Consider the following 16933-nt stretch of genomic DNA (forward strand, 5'->3'; position numbering starts at 1 on the left):
AGCTTCCTTCTCTGTTAAACTCAAAGCTAAATGCTTTTTTTTATTGTTCTTCTCCTCAGCTTGCCTCACCTAGACCTTGTCCTTCAATAGAGAAGATTCTTTATCTTTTTAAAAGCAGTGATACGGGGCACCTGGGTGGCTTAGTTGGTTAAGCGTCCGACTTTCGCTTGGGTCATGATCTCATGGTTTGTGGGTTCGAGCCCCGCGTCGGGCTCTGTGCTGACTGCCAGCTCGGAGCCTGGAGCCTGTTTCAGTCTGTGACTCCCTCTCTCTCTGACCCTCCCCTGCTCACGCTGTCTCTCTCTCTCTCTCTCTCTCCTAGAAATAAATTAAAAATAAAATAAAATAAAATAAAAGCAGTGATACAATTTATTCTGTGTCATCATTACGATCCAAGAAGGCCGCCCTGGCTTGCACAGCTGTTCAAGAGGGGGGCCTGTTTAGGACTTTCCATCGTGAATTTCTAGCACTTTTGTTCTGCTACATAATTCTTCCTACTCCTTTGCCAGCCACAGATGCAAGGCGGTGGTTCTGGGGGGTGGGGACGGTCTCTTACCTCTGGCCCTCCACAGTCACACTCCTCTCCTTGCTCCACGTATCCATTCCCGCACTTCTGGCCCCCGAAAGACTGCTTCACTTCCGGCAGGTTGAAGAGGCACATTCCCATGCCTTTCTCCAGGCTGGCCTCCAGGTCCTTCTTGCTGCAGCTGCTGAACACCATGGGGAATGGGAACCTGTGGGGAAGACCTGAGACGGTCAGCCATCGGGACACGGAGTGGCTTCCTGAGCCTTCCCTTGAATACAGATACTCATGGGGCTCGCCGACAGGAGCTGCCCACATGTCCACCGTCAGCCCCTGTGGACCAAGGCTTAACTGCCTCGCCTAAATCGAGGCAGGCTCGGCTACGTCCTGAGATCCATTCCGGGACAGTGCCCACACCGCCAAGGAAGAAGTGCTCTATCAAAAAAGAAATTCTCTTCTGACAGTTTTCAAATCGACGAATTTGTACAGAATCTCATTAGGGACAACGATTAACAGCTCTGTATGAAGTGATACGACGGAACAGGAGTTCCTGGGACCTGCAGCTTGTAATATGAACACACACCGATGTCCTGGTTGGAAAGCACAAAGAAGAGGCGGGTACAAATGGCTGTGCATAGCAGTTCCACAGTCCCACGGGCACAACCCCACTGCAGGTGAGGGCCGGCTGGTACTGGCAGTCGGGTCTGTGAAGGGCAAATCACTGCTTCTCAAGGCACAGCTGTAAGAGAGTGCAGGGGACTGGAAGTGTGGGCCCTGCTCTTGCCTCAGAATACCAGGGCTACAGTGGATGTGGCAAAGTTGGCCAACCTTCCCTGCATAGTTCATGTTCCACCTTCCATGGTCCAGAGGGGCTGCCCCGCCCCCCTGCTCCAGGATGGGCTAGAGGACTAATTCTCGGCCACGGATATGAACAGAGGTGAAGTGACGTGGGATACTTCTGGGTGAAGGTAAAGTGACTGTTACCCTTCAGGTCCTCTCTTTCCCCTCGGTCAGCTGAGCTCAGAGGATTCCAGTGTCCTAGGAGGTGGAGTCTGGTCCCGACTAATGGCTGGAAGGGAAACCACCTGCAGCTTAGAGCCCCGGGGGGGGGGGGGGGCATATGGGAGGGAAACCCACCTCTATTATGGTAAGACACTGACAATTAGGGTCTGGTTTCCTACGGCAGCTAGTGTTACCCAACTTACGTAGAGTAGCTCACTCTCTCTTCAAGTGCATTTCCTTCTGTGTTGAGGCAGCAATGGTGAGGAGGGACAAGGATGTCAGAAACTCAGATTGTTTTGCTATTTCGTGAGGAAGAGGGCCTGTTGGCCAGCAGGCCTGAACACACTCTCTCCATGTGGACGTTCATAGGATGACATTATAAATGGATCCTAGTCAACCGGCCAAACCAACGCAAGCTGGATGTATTCCCAAAGATGGCAGACTGGCCACCATCCGATACAGGTTGGCACTATTGTGAGATCAGGATCATTTCCTGGTAATACACTGGTAACACCGTCTTATCTCCCCCAAGCGTTTTCTATCCATCTCAGGCGATTAACTCTGGAGTAGAATTCTAATCTACAGATAAATGAGTAAGTACATGTCTTGATCTTGGATGGAAAGGCAATAATAAAGCAGGGCTTACTTCTAGTGCTGTCACAAAGTTCCTTTCAAAATCTTTAGAACCTTTGTTGGCAGACAGATTAGTTATTCTTGATATCAAAATGATGCTCAATAGCTTCATATGATGATCACCAGAAAATTCCAATTTTATCAATTTAGAAGTGCTTTGTGTTGAAAAGACAATGATACATTACGCAGGAATTGAGAGCATTTCTCTTTGCAAAGAAATACGTTTCATCAAGGCAAGGATCTGACCTTCTTCTAGGACACTTATGTAGCTCAGGGCCTGATCCAGGAGACTAAACATCATTCTCCTGTGCTATGTATGCAGCCAGGTGTTGTGACCAACTCTTATTAGAGCATTCTGGAAAGGAACTATTTCTACAATGTTTTCACAGTTAACTAGACAAGATGCTAGGGTCACTTGTGAATCTCAGGAAGGGTTCAGAGCAAGAACAACAGTAGTTGAGAGAAGATCAATGAACCACACTGTTCCACAAACGGGCAGGGATTGTCCACCAGTGTCCAGAGGCTAAAAGGCTGAGGCCAGCTCCAGACCCTCCCATCTCATTGTCTTGCAAAATAACAAGTGCATATTGGGCTTTGGGGAGGTGAGACTAAAGAAAAGGGATAGACAGTAAGAAGATGCATGGGATCTGTTTAAGTCCAGGATTTAAACTTCAGAATGTTTGAGAGGAGAGCACATCTTTGTTGGCACAAGTACGTTTGTGTCTTTGTGTTAGACGCTGTCAGAAATAGAGTTCTCTGTTGCTCTTAGAAATAGGGAGGGTGAGGGGGCACCTGGGTGGCTCAGTGGGTTAGGCCTCCGACTTCGCTCAGGTCATGATCTCACGGTTCGTGGTTCGAGCCCCGCGTCGGGCTCTGGGCTCACTGCTAGCCTGGAGCCTGTTTCAGATTCTGTACCTTCCTTTCTCTCTGACCCTCCCCTGCTCTCTCTCTCTCTCAGAAATAAATCAAACATTAAAAAAAGAAAAGAAATAGGGAGAGTGAAGAAAGCATTGAAAAATCCTGATTATCATGGAGCTTGCATTCCAGCCAGGCAGGTGGGTAATGCATACGGTAAGGGGGACAATGAAGTGTGCTAGAACGGGATGTTAAAGAGAAAAATTAAACAGGCAAGGAAGAGAGGATATGCATGGGAAGAACTGAACTTTTAGGAAGGGTGGTTGGAAAAGATATCACTGGGCGGGGATACGGTGGCATCTGTCACTCTCACCAGAGCATGGGAGGGACCAATTGTGGGCACATCGGGAGGAGGAACTTTCTAGGCAGAGGGAAGAACTGGTTCAGAGATAGATAGAGAGATGGGACTGGTCTAGAGGAACTTGCTAAACGGAGGAGGACCTCTCGGCCACCCAACTTCATGCTGATGCTAAGAAGACTACCAAGGATTATCATTAAATGGTGGGGGGCTTTGCTCTGCCTGGACCAGGTACTGATAATGGCTGAAGGTATTTGTCTTAAGAACTCCAAACTCTTATTATTTCCCCTCTTTTGAGCAAACTATTTTTGAATGACAAGCAAAGGTCTGCTCAACATCTTCCTTCTGCTGAGGTCCTCTCGGTTGCATGAATGAGAATATTTAAAAATTATATCTAGGGGCACCTGGGTGGCTCAGTTCATTGGGTGTCTGACTTTGGCTTGGGTCATGATCTCCAGTTGGTGGGTTCAAGCCCTATGTCGGGCTCTGTGCTGACAGCTCAGAGCCTGGAGCCTGCTTCGGATTCTGTGTCTCCTTCACTCTCTGCCCCTCCCTTGATCACACTCTCTCTCTCAAAAATAGATAACATTAAAATTTTTCAAAAGTTATATCTAACCCATTGGCCCTTCCTCCAACAAACAGATTTTAGTGATGTAAAAGGATTTTAAATCTCAAAAGGGAATGTGAAGGCACCAAATATTAGATTCTTCCAATTATAATATAATCCTAATTTATAAATATTTGAAAATGTTTGACATCCCTAAAGCCACTGGTTGTCTAGCAAACCACTGACATCTTGGCTTAAGAGCCAAAGAACAGTTCATTCATTTGCATAAAAAATGTGCCAGTGAACCATGAGCAAGGTACAGAGTCTACTCCCCAGGATGGTGTCAAGAATCCATGGACAAGATCAATTATTAAGGTTGCTATTTCTTCAATGGAGTCACATGTAAAAGAGGGACCCAAGCTCATCACGTTCCTTTCTAACTTTGAAAGAAGTTAGGATGACAGCAGAATTAAACCTTTTGGGTAATGTGTTCACTACTCTTTCACTGAATCACCAGTCTATTTACTTATGCAAGAAGTAATTTCCAAGTGTCTATTATATTTAAAGCCCTGAGGAGGATCCCAATATGATTCAAATATGCCTTCCCACAGTCACCTTGATGACCTTTGTTCAAGGAACTACTAGACACACCCATGTCCCACACTGCCTCTCCACCCATATGGATATATATTTACATATACATAAAATAAATATACCGTGCATACTTAGCTATATAATGTAGAAATTATATAAAAGTATAAATGATATTTGATTATAATGTATATATTTAGCTGATCTATACAGGCATATATTTAAAAATAACTCTGTATTGAGAACTAGCTAAGTGGTATAGTGGGTGCTCTCTCACAGTAATATTTCTCTTTTTATACTTTTTTGCCTTTAAATCTAAATATATACAATGGACAACTACTGGGCAATGAAAAAGAAGAAAATCTTGCCAGTTACAACAACGTGGATGGAACCAGAGGGTATTATGCTAGGTGACTTAAGTCAGTCAGAGAAAGAGACCCAGCATATGATTTCACTCATATGTGGAATTTGAGAAACTCAACAGAAGACCATAGGGGAAAGGAAGGAAAAATAAGATAAAAACAGAGAGGGAGTCAAACCATAAGAAACTCTTAAATATAGAGAATAAACTGAAGACTGCTGGGGAGCGGTGGGGAGTAGGAAGATGGGTTAAATGGGTGATAGGGATTAAGGAGGACACTTTTTTAAAATAGATTTTTAATTTTATTTTTGAGACAGAGAGACAGAGCCTGAGCGGGAGAGGCACAGAGAGAGGGGGAGACACAGAATCTGAAACAGGCTCCAGGCTTTGAGCCACCCGCACAGAACACGATGCGGGGCTTGAACCCAAGAACTGTGAGATCATGACCTGAGCCGAAGTCGAACACTTAATCAACTGAGCCACCCAGGCGCCCACGGAGGACATTTTTCAGGATGAGCACTCGGTATCATATGTAAGAAATGAATCACTGGGTTCTACTCCTGAAGCCGAGACCACAGTGTATGTTAACTAACTTGAATTTAAATTAAAAAAAATTTTCAAGGGGCGCCTGAGTGGCTTAGTTGGTTAAGTGTCCGACTTTTGCTTAGGTCATGGTCTCGTGGTTCGTGGGTTCGGGCCCCACATCAGGCTCTGTGCTGACTGCCAGCTCAGAGCCTGGAGCCTGTTTCAGTCTGTGACTCCCTCTCTCTCTGACCCTCCCCTGTTCATGCTGTCTCTCTCTCTCTCTCCTAGAAATAAATAAAACATTAAAAAATTTTTTTTCAAAGCAATCCAGTGAGTGGGTATTGTTACAAACAAGACGAAGGATTAGATTAAGAGTTTACAGTTAAGGGATGGCAGACGCTAGATTTGATTCCAAGTTCAGTTATTTAAAAACCCACTTTTGTCATTACGGAGGTCAGTTCAGCATGGCACTATGTGTAGTGAACTGCCAGAGTGTGGACAGTGATCAACAAACCCTGATATTCTGATTTAAACACAGAGGATAAACCCTCCCGTTACCCAAGAGATGCCTGGATGAGTGGTCCTCAGAGTGTGCCTGCGTTAGCGGCACTTTGCAACTTACCAGCAATGCAAATGCCCAGACCCCACCCAGATCCACGGAGTCAGAAAACCTCAGGGTGGAGCCCAGTAATTTGTGTTTTAACAAGAGCTCCAGGTGACTTTTTACACCAGACTCCACACTCGTAAAACAAATAATCCAGTGAAGAAATGGGCAGAAGACATGAACAGACACTTTTCCAAAGAAGACATCCAGATGGCCAACAGACACATGAAACGATGCTCAGCATCCCTCCTCATCAGGGAAATACAAATCAAAGCCACACTGAGATACCACCTCACACCGGTCAGAGTGGGTAAAATGAGCAAATCAGGAGACTATAGATGCTGGTGAGGATGTGGAGAAACGGGCACCTTCCTACACTGTTGGTGGGCATGTAAACTGGTACAGCCCCTCTGGAAAACAGTGTGGAGGCTCCTCAAAAAATTAACACTAGAACTCCCCTATGACCCAGCAATAGCACTGCTAGGAATCTACCCAAGGGATACAGGAGTGCTGATGGATAGGGGCACATGTACCCCAATGTCCATAGCAGCACTCAACCATAGCCAAATTATGGAAAGAGCCTGAATGCCCATCAACTGACGAATGGATCAAGAAGATGTGGTTTATATATTCAGTGGAATACCACTTGGAAATGAGAAAGAATGAAATCATGCCGTTTGCAACAACGTGGATGGAACTGGAGGGTGTTCTGCTGAGTGAAATAAGTCAGTCAGGGAAGGACAGATATCATATGTTTTCACTCATATGTGGATCTTGAGAAATTTAACAGAAGACCATGAAAGAAGGAAAGGGGGAAAAAGGTTACAGAGAGGGAGGAAAGCAAACCATAAGAGACTCTTAAATACAGAGAACAAACTGAGGGTTGATGGGGGTGGGGGAGAGGGGAAAATGGGTGATGGGCATGGAGGAGGGCACTCGTGGGGATGAGCACTGGGGGTTGCATGTAAGCCAGTGTGACAATAAATTATATTAAAAAACAATACAAGTAAAAAATTAAAACTGAAAACAAATTGGGGTAAAACACATCATGTAAAATCTACCATTTTAAAGCATACAACCTAGTAGCTTTTAGTATATACATAAGGTTGTGCAGCCCTCACCACTATCGAATTCCAGAACATGCTCCTTACCTGCACCCCCCACCCCGCAAACGAACCCATACCCATTAATTAAGCAGTCACTTCTTGTTGCTTCCTCCCTGCAGTACCTGGCAGCCACTCATCTGCTTTTTGTCTCTTTCGAATTGCCTGTTCTCAGCATTTCATATAAATGCAGTCGTACATTACGTGACCTCTTAGGTCTGGCTTTTTTCACTTAGCATCATGTTTTCAAGGGTCATCTGTGTTCTGGCACTGTCAAAATTAAGGTTTGGGAACAACTGACCTACATTTAAAACTCCGATGCTGTAAAGATAATATAGGGACAAACCCGCACCTATGGATGTCAAAAAATAAGGAAGACAATCTAGGTGCCTCACTGGTCACCTTTCATGCACTATTTCAAATTAGAAATTGTTCTGTTTGGGGACCCTATGTGGCTCATTTGGTTGAGCATCTAACCCTTGATTTCAGTTCAGGTCATGATCCCAGGGTTGTGGGATTGAGCCCCATGTCGGCCTCCATGCTGAGCACAGAGCCTGCTTAAGATTCTCTCTCCATCTGCCCCCCTCCACGCTTGCATGTACTCTAATAAAAAAAATTAAAAATGGTTCTCTCTTACACTGTGGTTCCATTTTCTAAGAAAAGCCTTTTGTACAACATTTTGAAAACATGTGATTTTAGGCATGTGTTAAAAATTCCATGAGTATCTGTCTTTGAAAAAAATAAGTTTACTTATTTATTTTGAGAGAGAGAGAGAGAGAGAGAGAGAGAGAGAGCACCAGTGCAAGTGGCAGAGGAGCAGAGAGAGAAAGGGAGAGAAAGAATACCAAGCAGGCTCTATGCTGCCAGTGCAGAGCCTGATGCAAGGCTTGAACTCACAAAACCACAAGATCCTGACATGAGTAGAAACTAAGAGTCAGACACTTAACGGACTGAGCCACACAGGCACCCCTTTATTTTTTAAGTAGGCTTCACGCCCAGCGCAGGGCTTGAACTCACAACCCTGAGATCAGGACCCAAGCTGAGATCAAGAGTTGATGCCTAACCGACTGAGCCACCCAGGCACCCCATCTGTCTTTTGAAGCCAAACTCAAATCATGAATAAATTTTCAAATACCTTTCAGTGTTACCCCAGAATGACCAACTACCAGACATACTATATACTAAGTGAGGTGCCACGGAAGGTTCTGGTTGTGAGAAGTGATGTTTCTGTCCTGAAACAAGTTTCTTCCTCTTGCTTCAAACTCCCATGTGCGGGATTCTGCTTTCCTTTGGTTCGTGCTGTTCCTTGCTGTTCTGGTCTCACTTGACAGCTGTATTCCCCAGAGGACTGACGGAAAGAACACTACCTGGGCCACAGAGTTGCCCACGACATCAAAGATCTTCAGCAGCCGAGGGTGGGTAGCTTAAAAACACAAGCCTCCGTTTCTTCCATAGCTTTCTGGAAGTTCACCACAATGTGCATTTTAATACGTCTCCTACGTTATCCCAAATATGCCAGCACAGCAGCTAATTGAATTGACATATAGCAATGATAGACTGTTGCAAAGCAATAAAACAGGAGAGTTATTTAGAAAAGAAGCCCTTGTACAAGAGACCTCCCTTCCGCACGGCGCACTTCCAAATGCTTATATGTAGGACCCTAGAAAACCACTGCTTTCTGCTCACGGACAGATGCCACACCAGGGTGACAGATCCTGCCCAGACGTGACCTCTTTTGTCACACACCTCCGCCTTTGTCTCTAATATTTAACAACCAAGGACACTTGGGGGCAAATCTACCATGCAGAATGCAAGCTCAGAAACGAAACGTGGATGAAACGGACAGCTGGACGATTCTGGGAGGAACCAAAACACAAAACCCCCTTTTCCAAAGAGGAACCCCACTTATGGCTTCTCGCTGTAAACACAGCCGTGGCTTAATATTTTGGCCAGCACAAAGCTGCCAAGTAAAACATTATTAGGGGTTACTTTTACTTTGACAAATCTGCAGTCAGAAAATTCTTTGCTTTGCAGAAGCCTATTGTGCTATTCACTGTTACATTCTTGGGGTGAACCACACTAAGCCAATTTATCAGCCTTGACAGGAGAGTTTGGAGTTATCTGCCTTGCAAAAGCTCTCTGGGTATTGTCTGAGGACAACGGCCTTTCTTGTTGGGAATGAGGCAGCCAGGGAGAGCAGGTGTAACCCGGCTGGATTCACGGGGACTGTGGGTCACCATGCATCGGGGTTCCTGAGCTGCCGTTGCCTCGTTAATAAATGTGTGCCGGGTCACAGAGTCTGTCCCAGCTCTGAGCTCTGGGTGACGTCAGTCTGTCGTGCTGACTGCAGGAGGGACACGGAAGTGACCCGAGGAAGGGGGGCGGGGGGGGGGCGGGAGCTGCCTGGGCAGCTGCTGAGAACTTGGAGCGGACACAACTGTGACAGGAAAAGCCAACGTCGCAGGAAACCAGGATGGATGGGAAGCCGTCCAGATTTCTCTGTTGAAATCGATTGGAAAAGGAAAAAAAAAAAACCCAAAAAACAAACAACAACCTCACTTCTCTTCCAGCTGATAAATGATTAAGGCATAGCTGGTTGTGGAAAACGTGTTGCTGACTTTCTGCTTCCCACTGATTTCACTTTGCAGGCTAAAATGGAGTTTGATTTCCTTCTGACAGCAGAAGTGACAGATTCCACAGGCCCGGGGCGGAGGGAGGGGGTGCTCTTTACCTCGACGCATTGCACAGAGCAGGTGGAGAAGAACCGAAAGAGCGGGAGTCTGAGCACCCCATCCATCAAAACTAAAGCCAAGATTTAAAACAAAGCCTCAGTGTTCGCATCTATAGAACACGGTAACACCAACTGCCTCACACTCCACAGGTCCGGATCAGTGAGCTAGTTAATGTCAAAGCATCGTGAGATGCTGGTTGCCAGGATTCATAGAAAAAAAGCTGTGTATTTCTTTTTAGAGTTGTGTCTTGGTCCCTTCAAAGTACTAACATCAGTGCCTTGTATATTCAAGGACTTAAAAACATTTTCCATAGGGTGCAGAATTTGTCATTAGTTGTGGCCCGAACGTAGCAAGCGTTAAACTGTAAAACCACGGGGGGCGCCTGGGTGGCTTAGTCGGTTAAGCGTCCGACTTTCGCTTAGGTCATGATCTCGCGGTTTGTGGGTTCGAGCCCCGCGTCGGGCTCTGTGCTGACTGCCAGCTCAGAGCCTGGAGCCTATTTCAGAGTCTGTGTCTCCCTCTCTCTCTCTCTCCTAGAAATAAATAAAAACATTAAAAAAAAAAAACCTGTAAAACCAAGGGTATGTGGGAGTTCGAGAGGAAAACAATTCAGGAGGCAGAGGGAAGATCAAGCAGTTAAGTGTGATGCCTCATTTTGAGACATATGGTGTGAAAGAGCACAAAGACACAGGTCCAGAATGCAAGGGCTGGGATTTCTCTAGCTCAACCAGAACCAAGGAGTGTAAACAACTAACAGAAGCAAAATCGCACCTGGGCGACTCTTACCTGCTATGCAATCCTGGTTGTGATCGGTTCCTGGACGCTTTTTCCAAGTCTTTCCCAAAGCTCATGTCACGTGAGCACACTGCACATGTTTCTCCAACCTTGGACTCCACAGCTGAGGCCAGGCTCCGAGCTCAGGGGCGGACAGGACCCCAAGCGGAGCAGACCTGGCCTCCGTTCTCTGAGAACACGATCTGACGATTCCCCCTCTTTATGGTGAATTCCACAACCAGCCCAAAGACCTTCTTTCAAAAACAGCTCCTCAAATTCACAGAGCTCAGCGCCGAGGTTCCGTGTTCTTAGTCTCCAGGAGCACAAACCCCCCATGATTACCATTTTCTCCTTCCCTAGTTGGGCAGGAGGCCCATTTACAGTGAAAGAAGGTGCATGAGGTCACAGTGGGGATGGACTTGGCTCCGTCAAGTTTCGAACCCCAAATCCTAGGGCCATCTTTAAAAAAAAATCTTTACGTTTTTTCACAGTGATGCCCAGGAATGAAAACCTTCAATCACCGCGCACAGAATTTAGGCGCAGGCGAGAAGGGGGTGCTGCCGGGACCCGCCTGGTCTCAGGCTGCCTGGCAGGATGGAGGTACAGCTCAAGCAGGCCCATTTCGGGGGCTGGGGCTCCATCTTACCTTGCGGGTCAGCGACAATGAGCATGACTGTTAACAGCAGTTACCACTGGTTGGCGAGCCCCTGCTGTGGGCCGGGAGCTCGGTGGACATTCTCACCCGTGCCCCTGTGACTCAGATGGTAGCATTTCAATTGTGCAGATGAGGACACGGAGGCTCAGAGAGGTCAGGTACCATTGTCACAGTCACCTCAAGTGTCAAAACGCTGCTCTCTGACCCCAAGTCCACGATCAGTGCAACCACAGCGCCTCCGTGGCACTCAGAAGGCCTCAAGGAGCGGCTTCTAGGGGTTACTCCTGGGGAAGGGCCTCAGGGCAGTGTCAGGCTTGCCCTGAATCAGGATCAAGGACGGGCAGCCGGCCTCAGGCAGAGGCAGAAGCCAAACCTGCGGCACTGCACGTTACTCCAAACCCACCTTCCGGCACCTTCCGGAACATCTTTGGTGTGATGGGAAACAAAGGCCAGGCCTTCGGATTTATCCAGCACCTGAGGTCAAGGGCGGGCCAGAATGCACACACCTGGGGGAGATTGTGAGCCTGTTTGGGGCCTAACAAGCGGAGGGCGGAGAGCGTTCCTTGCCTGGGAAGCAGTGGGATTCTTCTGGAAGACTCCTTGGGGCTGTCGGGGGGGACGGAAGAGGGCCTGGGTCTGCACTCCGCCCCTGCAGGTGCAGGGGCGGGACACCAAGGGCGCTGGCTCACACAGCAGGGCAGAGCCCAGGGTGACCGGAAGGAGCTCCTCCTGTCAACTCCACAAGCGGAAAGCGACTGCATTAGGGCCAAACGCTGACCCAGCCCGCCCACCAGATTGGCCGCAGAAGGCAAAGGAAAGCGCCAGGCCAGGAGCAACTGATCAAAAACGTCCTTAGTAGGACATTTCCATCGTTAATGGCAAACACCTGGGATGCAGAATGAAGCCATCTGCGGCGCATTATAATTCATGTTTCTACAAGTGAACTTCGACCTCTGCTCCTCCTCCCTGGAAACCAATTAAAGCACAAATGTAATTTCCCAGAATTTTTAATAAAGAAAGATACCAACTGAGCTCTGGTCAGTGGAGAGGAGCACAGGTCGTCTCTGGACGTTACCAGAAATTAGACCTTTCACTTCTGTGTGCAGACAGCTGTTTCCTCCTGAATCCAGTCCTGAAGGGCACGGGGCTCAGAGGGCAGGGTGGGGCGGTGGGGTGGGGGTTCCCAGCCCGTCACAGGCTGTGTCTTAGAGGAGGAGCTTCTCAGCTTCATTACAAGAAAAGGCCTCTGTCTCTGCGTGGGGCTTGTCAGGGACGGGGCTCTGGCAGAAGCAGACAGACCCAGAGGTAGTAAGGGACAGTGTGCATGTCCAAGGTAACGCCGTTCTTCCCCCCTGCCCTCGCATAACCTGCAAAGATTATGCCATTGCTCTGCTGACTCTGAGTCTATAACAGGGAAGACGCTTTTAATCAAATGTGACAGAAAAGGGGTCATGCTAGATAACCTCCAAGCCACCCAACCAGGGCTGAAGTTGGGCTGTCCTTGCCTCACTGAGCTCCTGGCACTGGCCCCCCCCACTCCCCGTGACTAGGAACCAAAGTCCCCTCGGCTCAGAGACACCTGGGGAGGTGTGGAGGAATGGACCAAGAACCGGAAGCTGTGGGCTGGCATCTAGAGTCTGGGCCTGACCAGCTATGGGGCCACTAGGCTCCCTAAACTTCAGTTTTCTCATCTGCAAAATGGAGGTGATTGTATGTACCCTTTCCTCTAAGGCACAATTAAATGAGAAGGAGATACAAAAGTTCTTTGCAGACTGGAGTGTGGTCCATGAAGTCTACAGGGCCTTACTCTTACTACTACTTTCATTCATTCATTCATGCATTCGTTCGTTCATTCATTCATTCATTCATTTATATTTTGAGAGAGACAGAGAGAGAGAGACAATGAGCCAGGGTGAGGGGGTAGACAGAGAGGGAGAGAGAGGATTCCAAGCAGGCTCTGCATGGTCAGCACACAGCTGAATGTGGCGCTTGAACTCACGAACCGTGACATCATGACCTGAGCGGAAACCAAAAGTCGAACTCTTAACTGAATCACTTTATCATGGAAGGCATCCCTTACCACTACCTTTAGATTTTATATTTTTGACCCGTCTCCTCTCACTTCTGCTAAATTAAGCAAAGGCTTTCAGGAGAAGACACTTCAGAAAAGACTCCACTTTCTGAAAGCAAACTGCTCCTGTCACTTATATCTCCATGGAGTATGTACAAGAAAAGCAATGGCCCCAGCCACCGATTTGCCACCCATTTCCCTGGGGTGTCTCTGCTCTTATTCTTTTTTGTTTTATTTTTGTTTTTCATTTTATCTTTGCTTTTCTATTTATTATATCTATTCTTGAAGCTATTATAAACCCACTGTAGAACGATGTGGGAGACACAACAGATGAAAACGGCAGTGCTGTGAATGCTGGTTAGTATAAGAGACGATGGGTGAGAGTCTTCACCCCAGAGGTGTTTAGCCCTTACACAAAAGGTGGAGAGATGGCCTCACTCTGCATACATCTGACTGTGCTGCAACCAGCATATCCATCCATCTATCCATCCGTCCACCCACCTTCCTTCCTTCCTTCCTTCCTTTCCTCCATCATTCCATCCATCCATCCATCCATCCATCCACCCGCCCATCTGCCATTCCACTCACCATTAGCCCTCCATCTACTGACCCATCCTTCTGTCCATCCATGCTTTCATTTGAGAAATATTTATTGCACTTCCCTATGTGCCAGGCACTGTGTTAGGTGCTGGGGATGAGGGTTTAGCAAGAACCAAACAGACACAATTGCTGACCTAGTGGAGCTTGAAGTGGGTACTGCTGGAGATTGCTGGTGGCAGAGAGGCCCACAATTTGCCCTTGACCTCACGTCGTGGCCTCCGTGCCATATGCCCAGGGAAGAGGAGGAAGCCACGGGTGTGGGGGTGGGGGGGAAGGGACGCACTGGCAGAATTTCAGCTATAATGTTTTCACACATGTTCTACCACACATAAAATGCTGGATTAACGAGCAATGACAGGAAATAATTCTCTGCTGTTGTAATATAAGTTGAAGGAAGTTTGTAGAACTAAACGTTTAAAATTGGGGCAGCTTTCCTGCCTCCCAGAAGTTGTGCAGGGACACTGCTCTGTACCGAGGAGGCTTCAGCCCCCAGACGAAACCCACACACGGCTGTGGCCACGGCCATGTGCCAAACACACCGTAGGGCTGAAGTGCACATCTCCCCGCACTCATCCTCGGCCTTGATGCCTGGGACCCAGCCACACACAGCTCCCTGAAGCCTGACCACCCCCTCAGGACAGATGCGCTTCTCTTCTTCTGAGGCTTAGCTGCTGCAAAGCAGCGACATTTTTATTTAAGTAATATGCAGGTGGAAAGGGAGGGGCTGGGGACCTGGGGACTCAGCCTAATGTCCTGGGGCTTGCAGCTGGGTGGCTTTGAAAATGTGGGTCGTACACTTAACTTTCTGAGCTGCAGCCTTCTCATCCTTAAAATGGGTATCTTAAAGACACGTGGACCACACAACAAATGACCCACAGGTTACTGACAAACGAGGATGTTGGAATCCAATCCTTGAGGGTCAAAGTCAAGTTCTCCCATGGCATTTCCCCCGAATGGGGCATTTAAGGAGCAGTGGTCATGCTGAGCCATCTCCCCAGCTTGACCTCTCTGTCTTGTGTCCAGCTTAAGAGTGGAGGGTGATTCTACTGGGCTCTTGGCCAGGGGCTTTTAGTATCCAACTCTGTGTGAAGTGCAGACGAACGCCTGTATTTTACAGTGAGCAACAGCTAATTACACACAGAGGAGCAAGAACTTTCTCCATACTGATGCACCCTCTTGAACTCTTCAAGAATCTCTCCTGCCGGTTCATTTCCCTCTTATGATAATGTCGGAATGTAGCCAACTAAATTACTCTGGCTATAATTAAACTGGTTCTGAGCAGTGGCATTTTAATGTTACTAGAATTCCTCATTTTGTAGTGCTCTTCCTTTGTCCTTTCCTTGAATAAAGATTTCCATGTACCCCCCTATGCTTTGAAGAATGAAGTGAAGCCTTTCTTAAACTTTTCATTGAGAAAACAATAATCACCTTTAAATGAAGAGATAACATGGGAAAATGATTTCCCACAATCCCCTTCTTATAAAATCCCCTTCTGATAAATGTATTTCATGATCTCAGTTTCTCAGGGTTCAAAGGAGGGGTGAGTTTTCATTACATGGATTCCGCACGATTCTTCAAGAAAGCAAGTTGCACAAAGAGTAGAGACTTCCCAAATACATCAAATTTCTATCAGTTCCCAGCACATCCCCAATTCTGGGGAGTCTTTCACTGAGAAATTCATTTTACTTCCTTGAAGCACATTTTCAGAGAGAGGTCTCTTCAAACAGAAATTCAGTTTTCCAGCAGCGTGAGCTATGAATCCCTGGGGGTGGGGGTGGGGGGGTCCGCCTGACCTCATCCAATTCTTTAGAGTTCAGACTGCATTGTATCCCAGAATGTCTTCCCTACTTACCATCCCTTCCAACTTTTTCAAAAGAATATTTATTTTTGAGAGAGAGAGAGAGAGAGAGAGAAAGAGGGAGGGAGAGAGGGAGAGAGCATGAGCAGGGGAGGAGCAGAGAGAGAGGGAGACACAGAATCTGAAACAGGCTCCAGGCTCTGAGCTGTCAGCACAGAGCCCTATGCGGGGCTCGAGCCCTCGAACCATCAGATCATGACGGATGCTCAACCGACTGAACCAACCCAGGAGCCCCAGTCCCTTCCAACTTTTGCTCCTGGTTCACAATGAATTATTATTGTTGTTGTTGTCGGTTTTCTGAAAGTGTGAAATGGTATTATGGTTATGTTTAGAAATGCCATCTTATTTTGTACAGGCACACGCTTCTAGAAGAGGTGCTACGAAATCCAAGACCTTATAAATAGATCAGTGCGGTGAGCCTCAGGGCCCCAGAAATGTCCCCCATCAGAGTCCTGAGGTTCTCGTATGTAATCAGTGGTGGTTTGTTTGCCTGTCATGAGTTCTTAGAAGTCAAGGTTCCTGCCTTCTGGCTCTGTGCTCCCACTCTGCCTCCTAGGACCTGGCACATAGGGGCACAGTAAATACTAGTTGAGTAAATGAGTAGTTTCATTAGGCTTGGTTGCCTAACCCCATTTCCATACAGTGGGCCTGTCCTGAGTCAGAGTCACGAGGGAAGCTTGAGCCTGGGTGGAGGCCAGCCAGATGTGCTCCACGTCCAGACAGCTGTGTAGTGAGCAGGTATGCGATGAAGATTTCCTGAATCAGATTAAATGGAGTTGAAGGTGCCAATTATACAAACTTTTGAGGACGTAGAATGGCAATGCTTTGGGCTTAAACATGGTTATTGGATCCAGTTGTGGACCTTATTCCTGAATGTCCAACCTCAGCTTAATGTGAATTACTTACACCACTTGAGAGCAGGGGGTCACTCCCATTTGAGTTTCTTAGCCCACATTCTCCTGGGAGCGCAACACACTGCTTTCCATTCTCCGCAGGGAGCCGGGAGCACATTCTGTGCATCAGAGCCGTTTGTCTGGACTAAAGAAAACCCAAAGAGCCCCAAACCTGATCTTAGCATCAGCACAAAAACTCTGCAGTAATTTCTTTTAGATACACACACAGGCAGTGCAAAAGGGCTCTT

The 16933-nt window shown here is 47.3% G+C and overlaps 1 protein-coding gene across 2 annotated transcripts in view; it reads right to left on the minus strand.

Annotated features, from left to right (window-relative positions):
* The window catches only part of ADAM12 (ADAM metallopeptidase domain 12), a 347908-nt gene that overhangs the window by 61266 nt on the left and 269709 nt on the right, over positions 1–16933 (minus strand). For both annotated transcript variants that reach the window (XM_077762961.1, XM_077762960.1), the window contains exon 12: positions 557–734. In XM_077762961.1, coding sequence (XP_077619087.1) covers positions 557–734 — 178 coding nt within the window. The remainder of the gene's footprint in view (positions 1–556; positions 735–16933) is intronic.

This window comes from Crocuta crocuta, unplaced genomic scaffold (genome assembly GCF_008692635.1).
Source record: "Crocuta crocuta isolate KB4526 unplaced genomic scaffold, BGI_CrCroc_1.0 scaffold466, whole genome shotgun sequence".
Taxonomy (NCBI): Eukaryota; Metazoa; Chordata; class Mammalia; order Carnivora; family Hyaenidae; genus Crocuta; species Crocuta crocuta.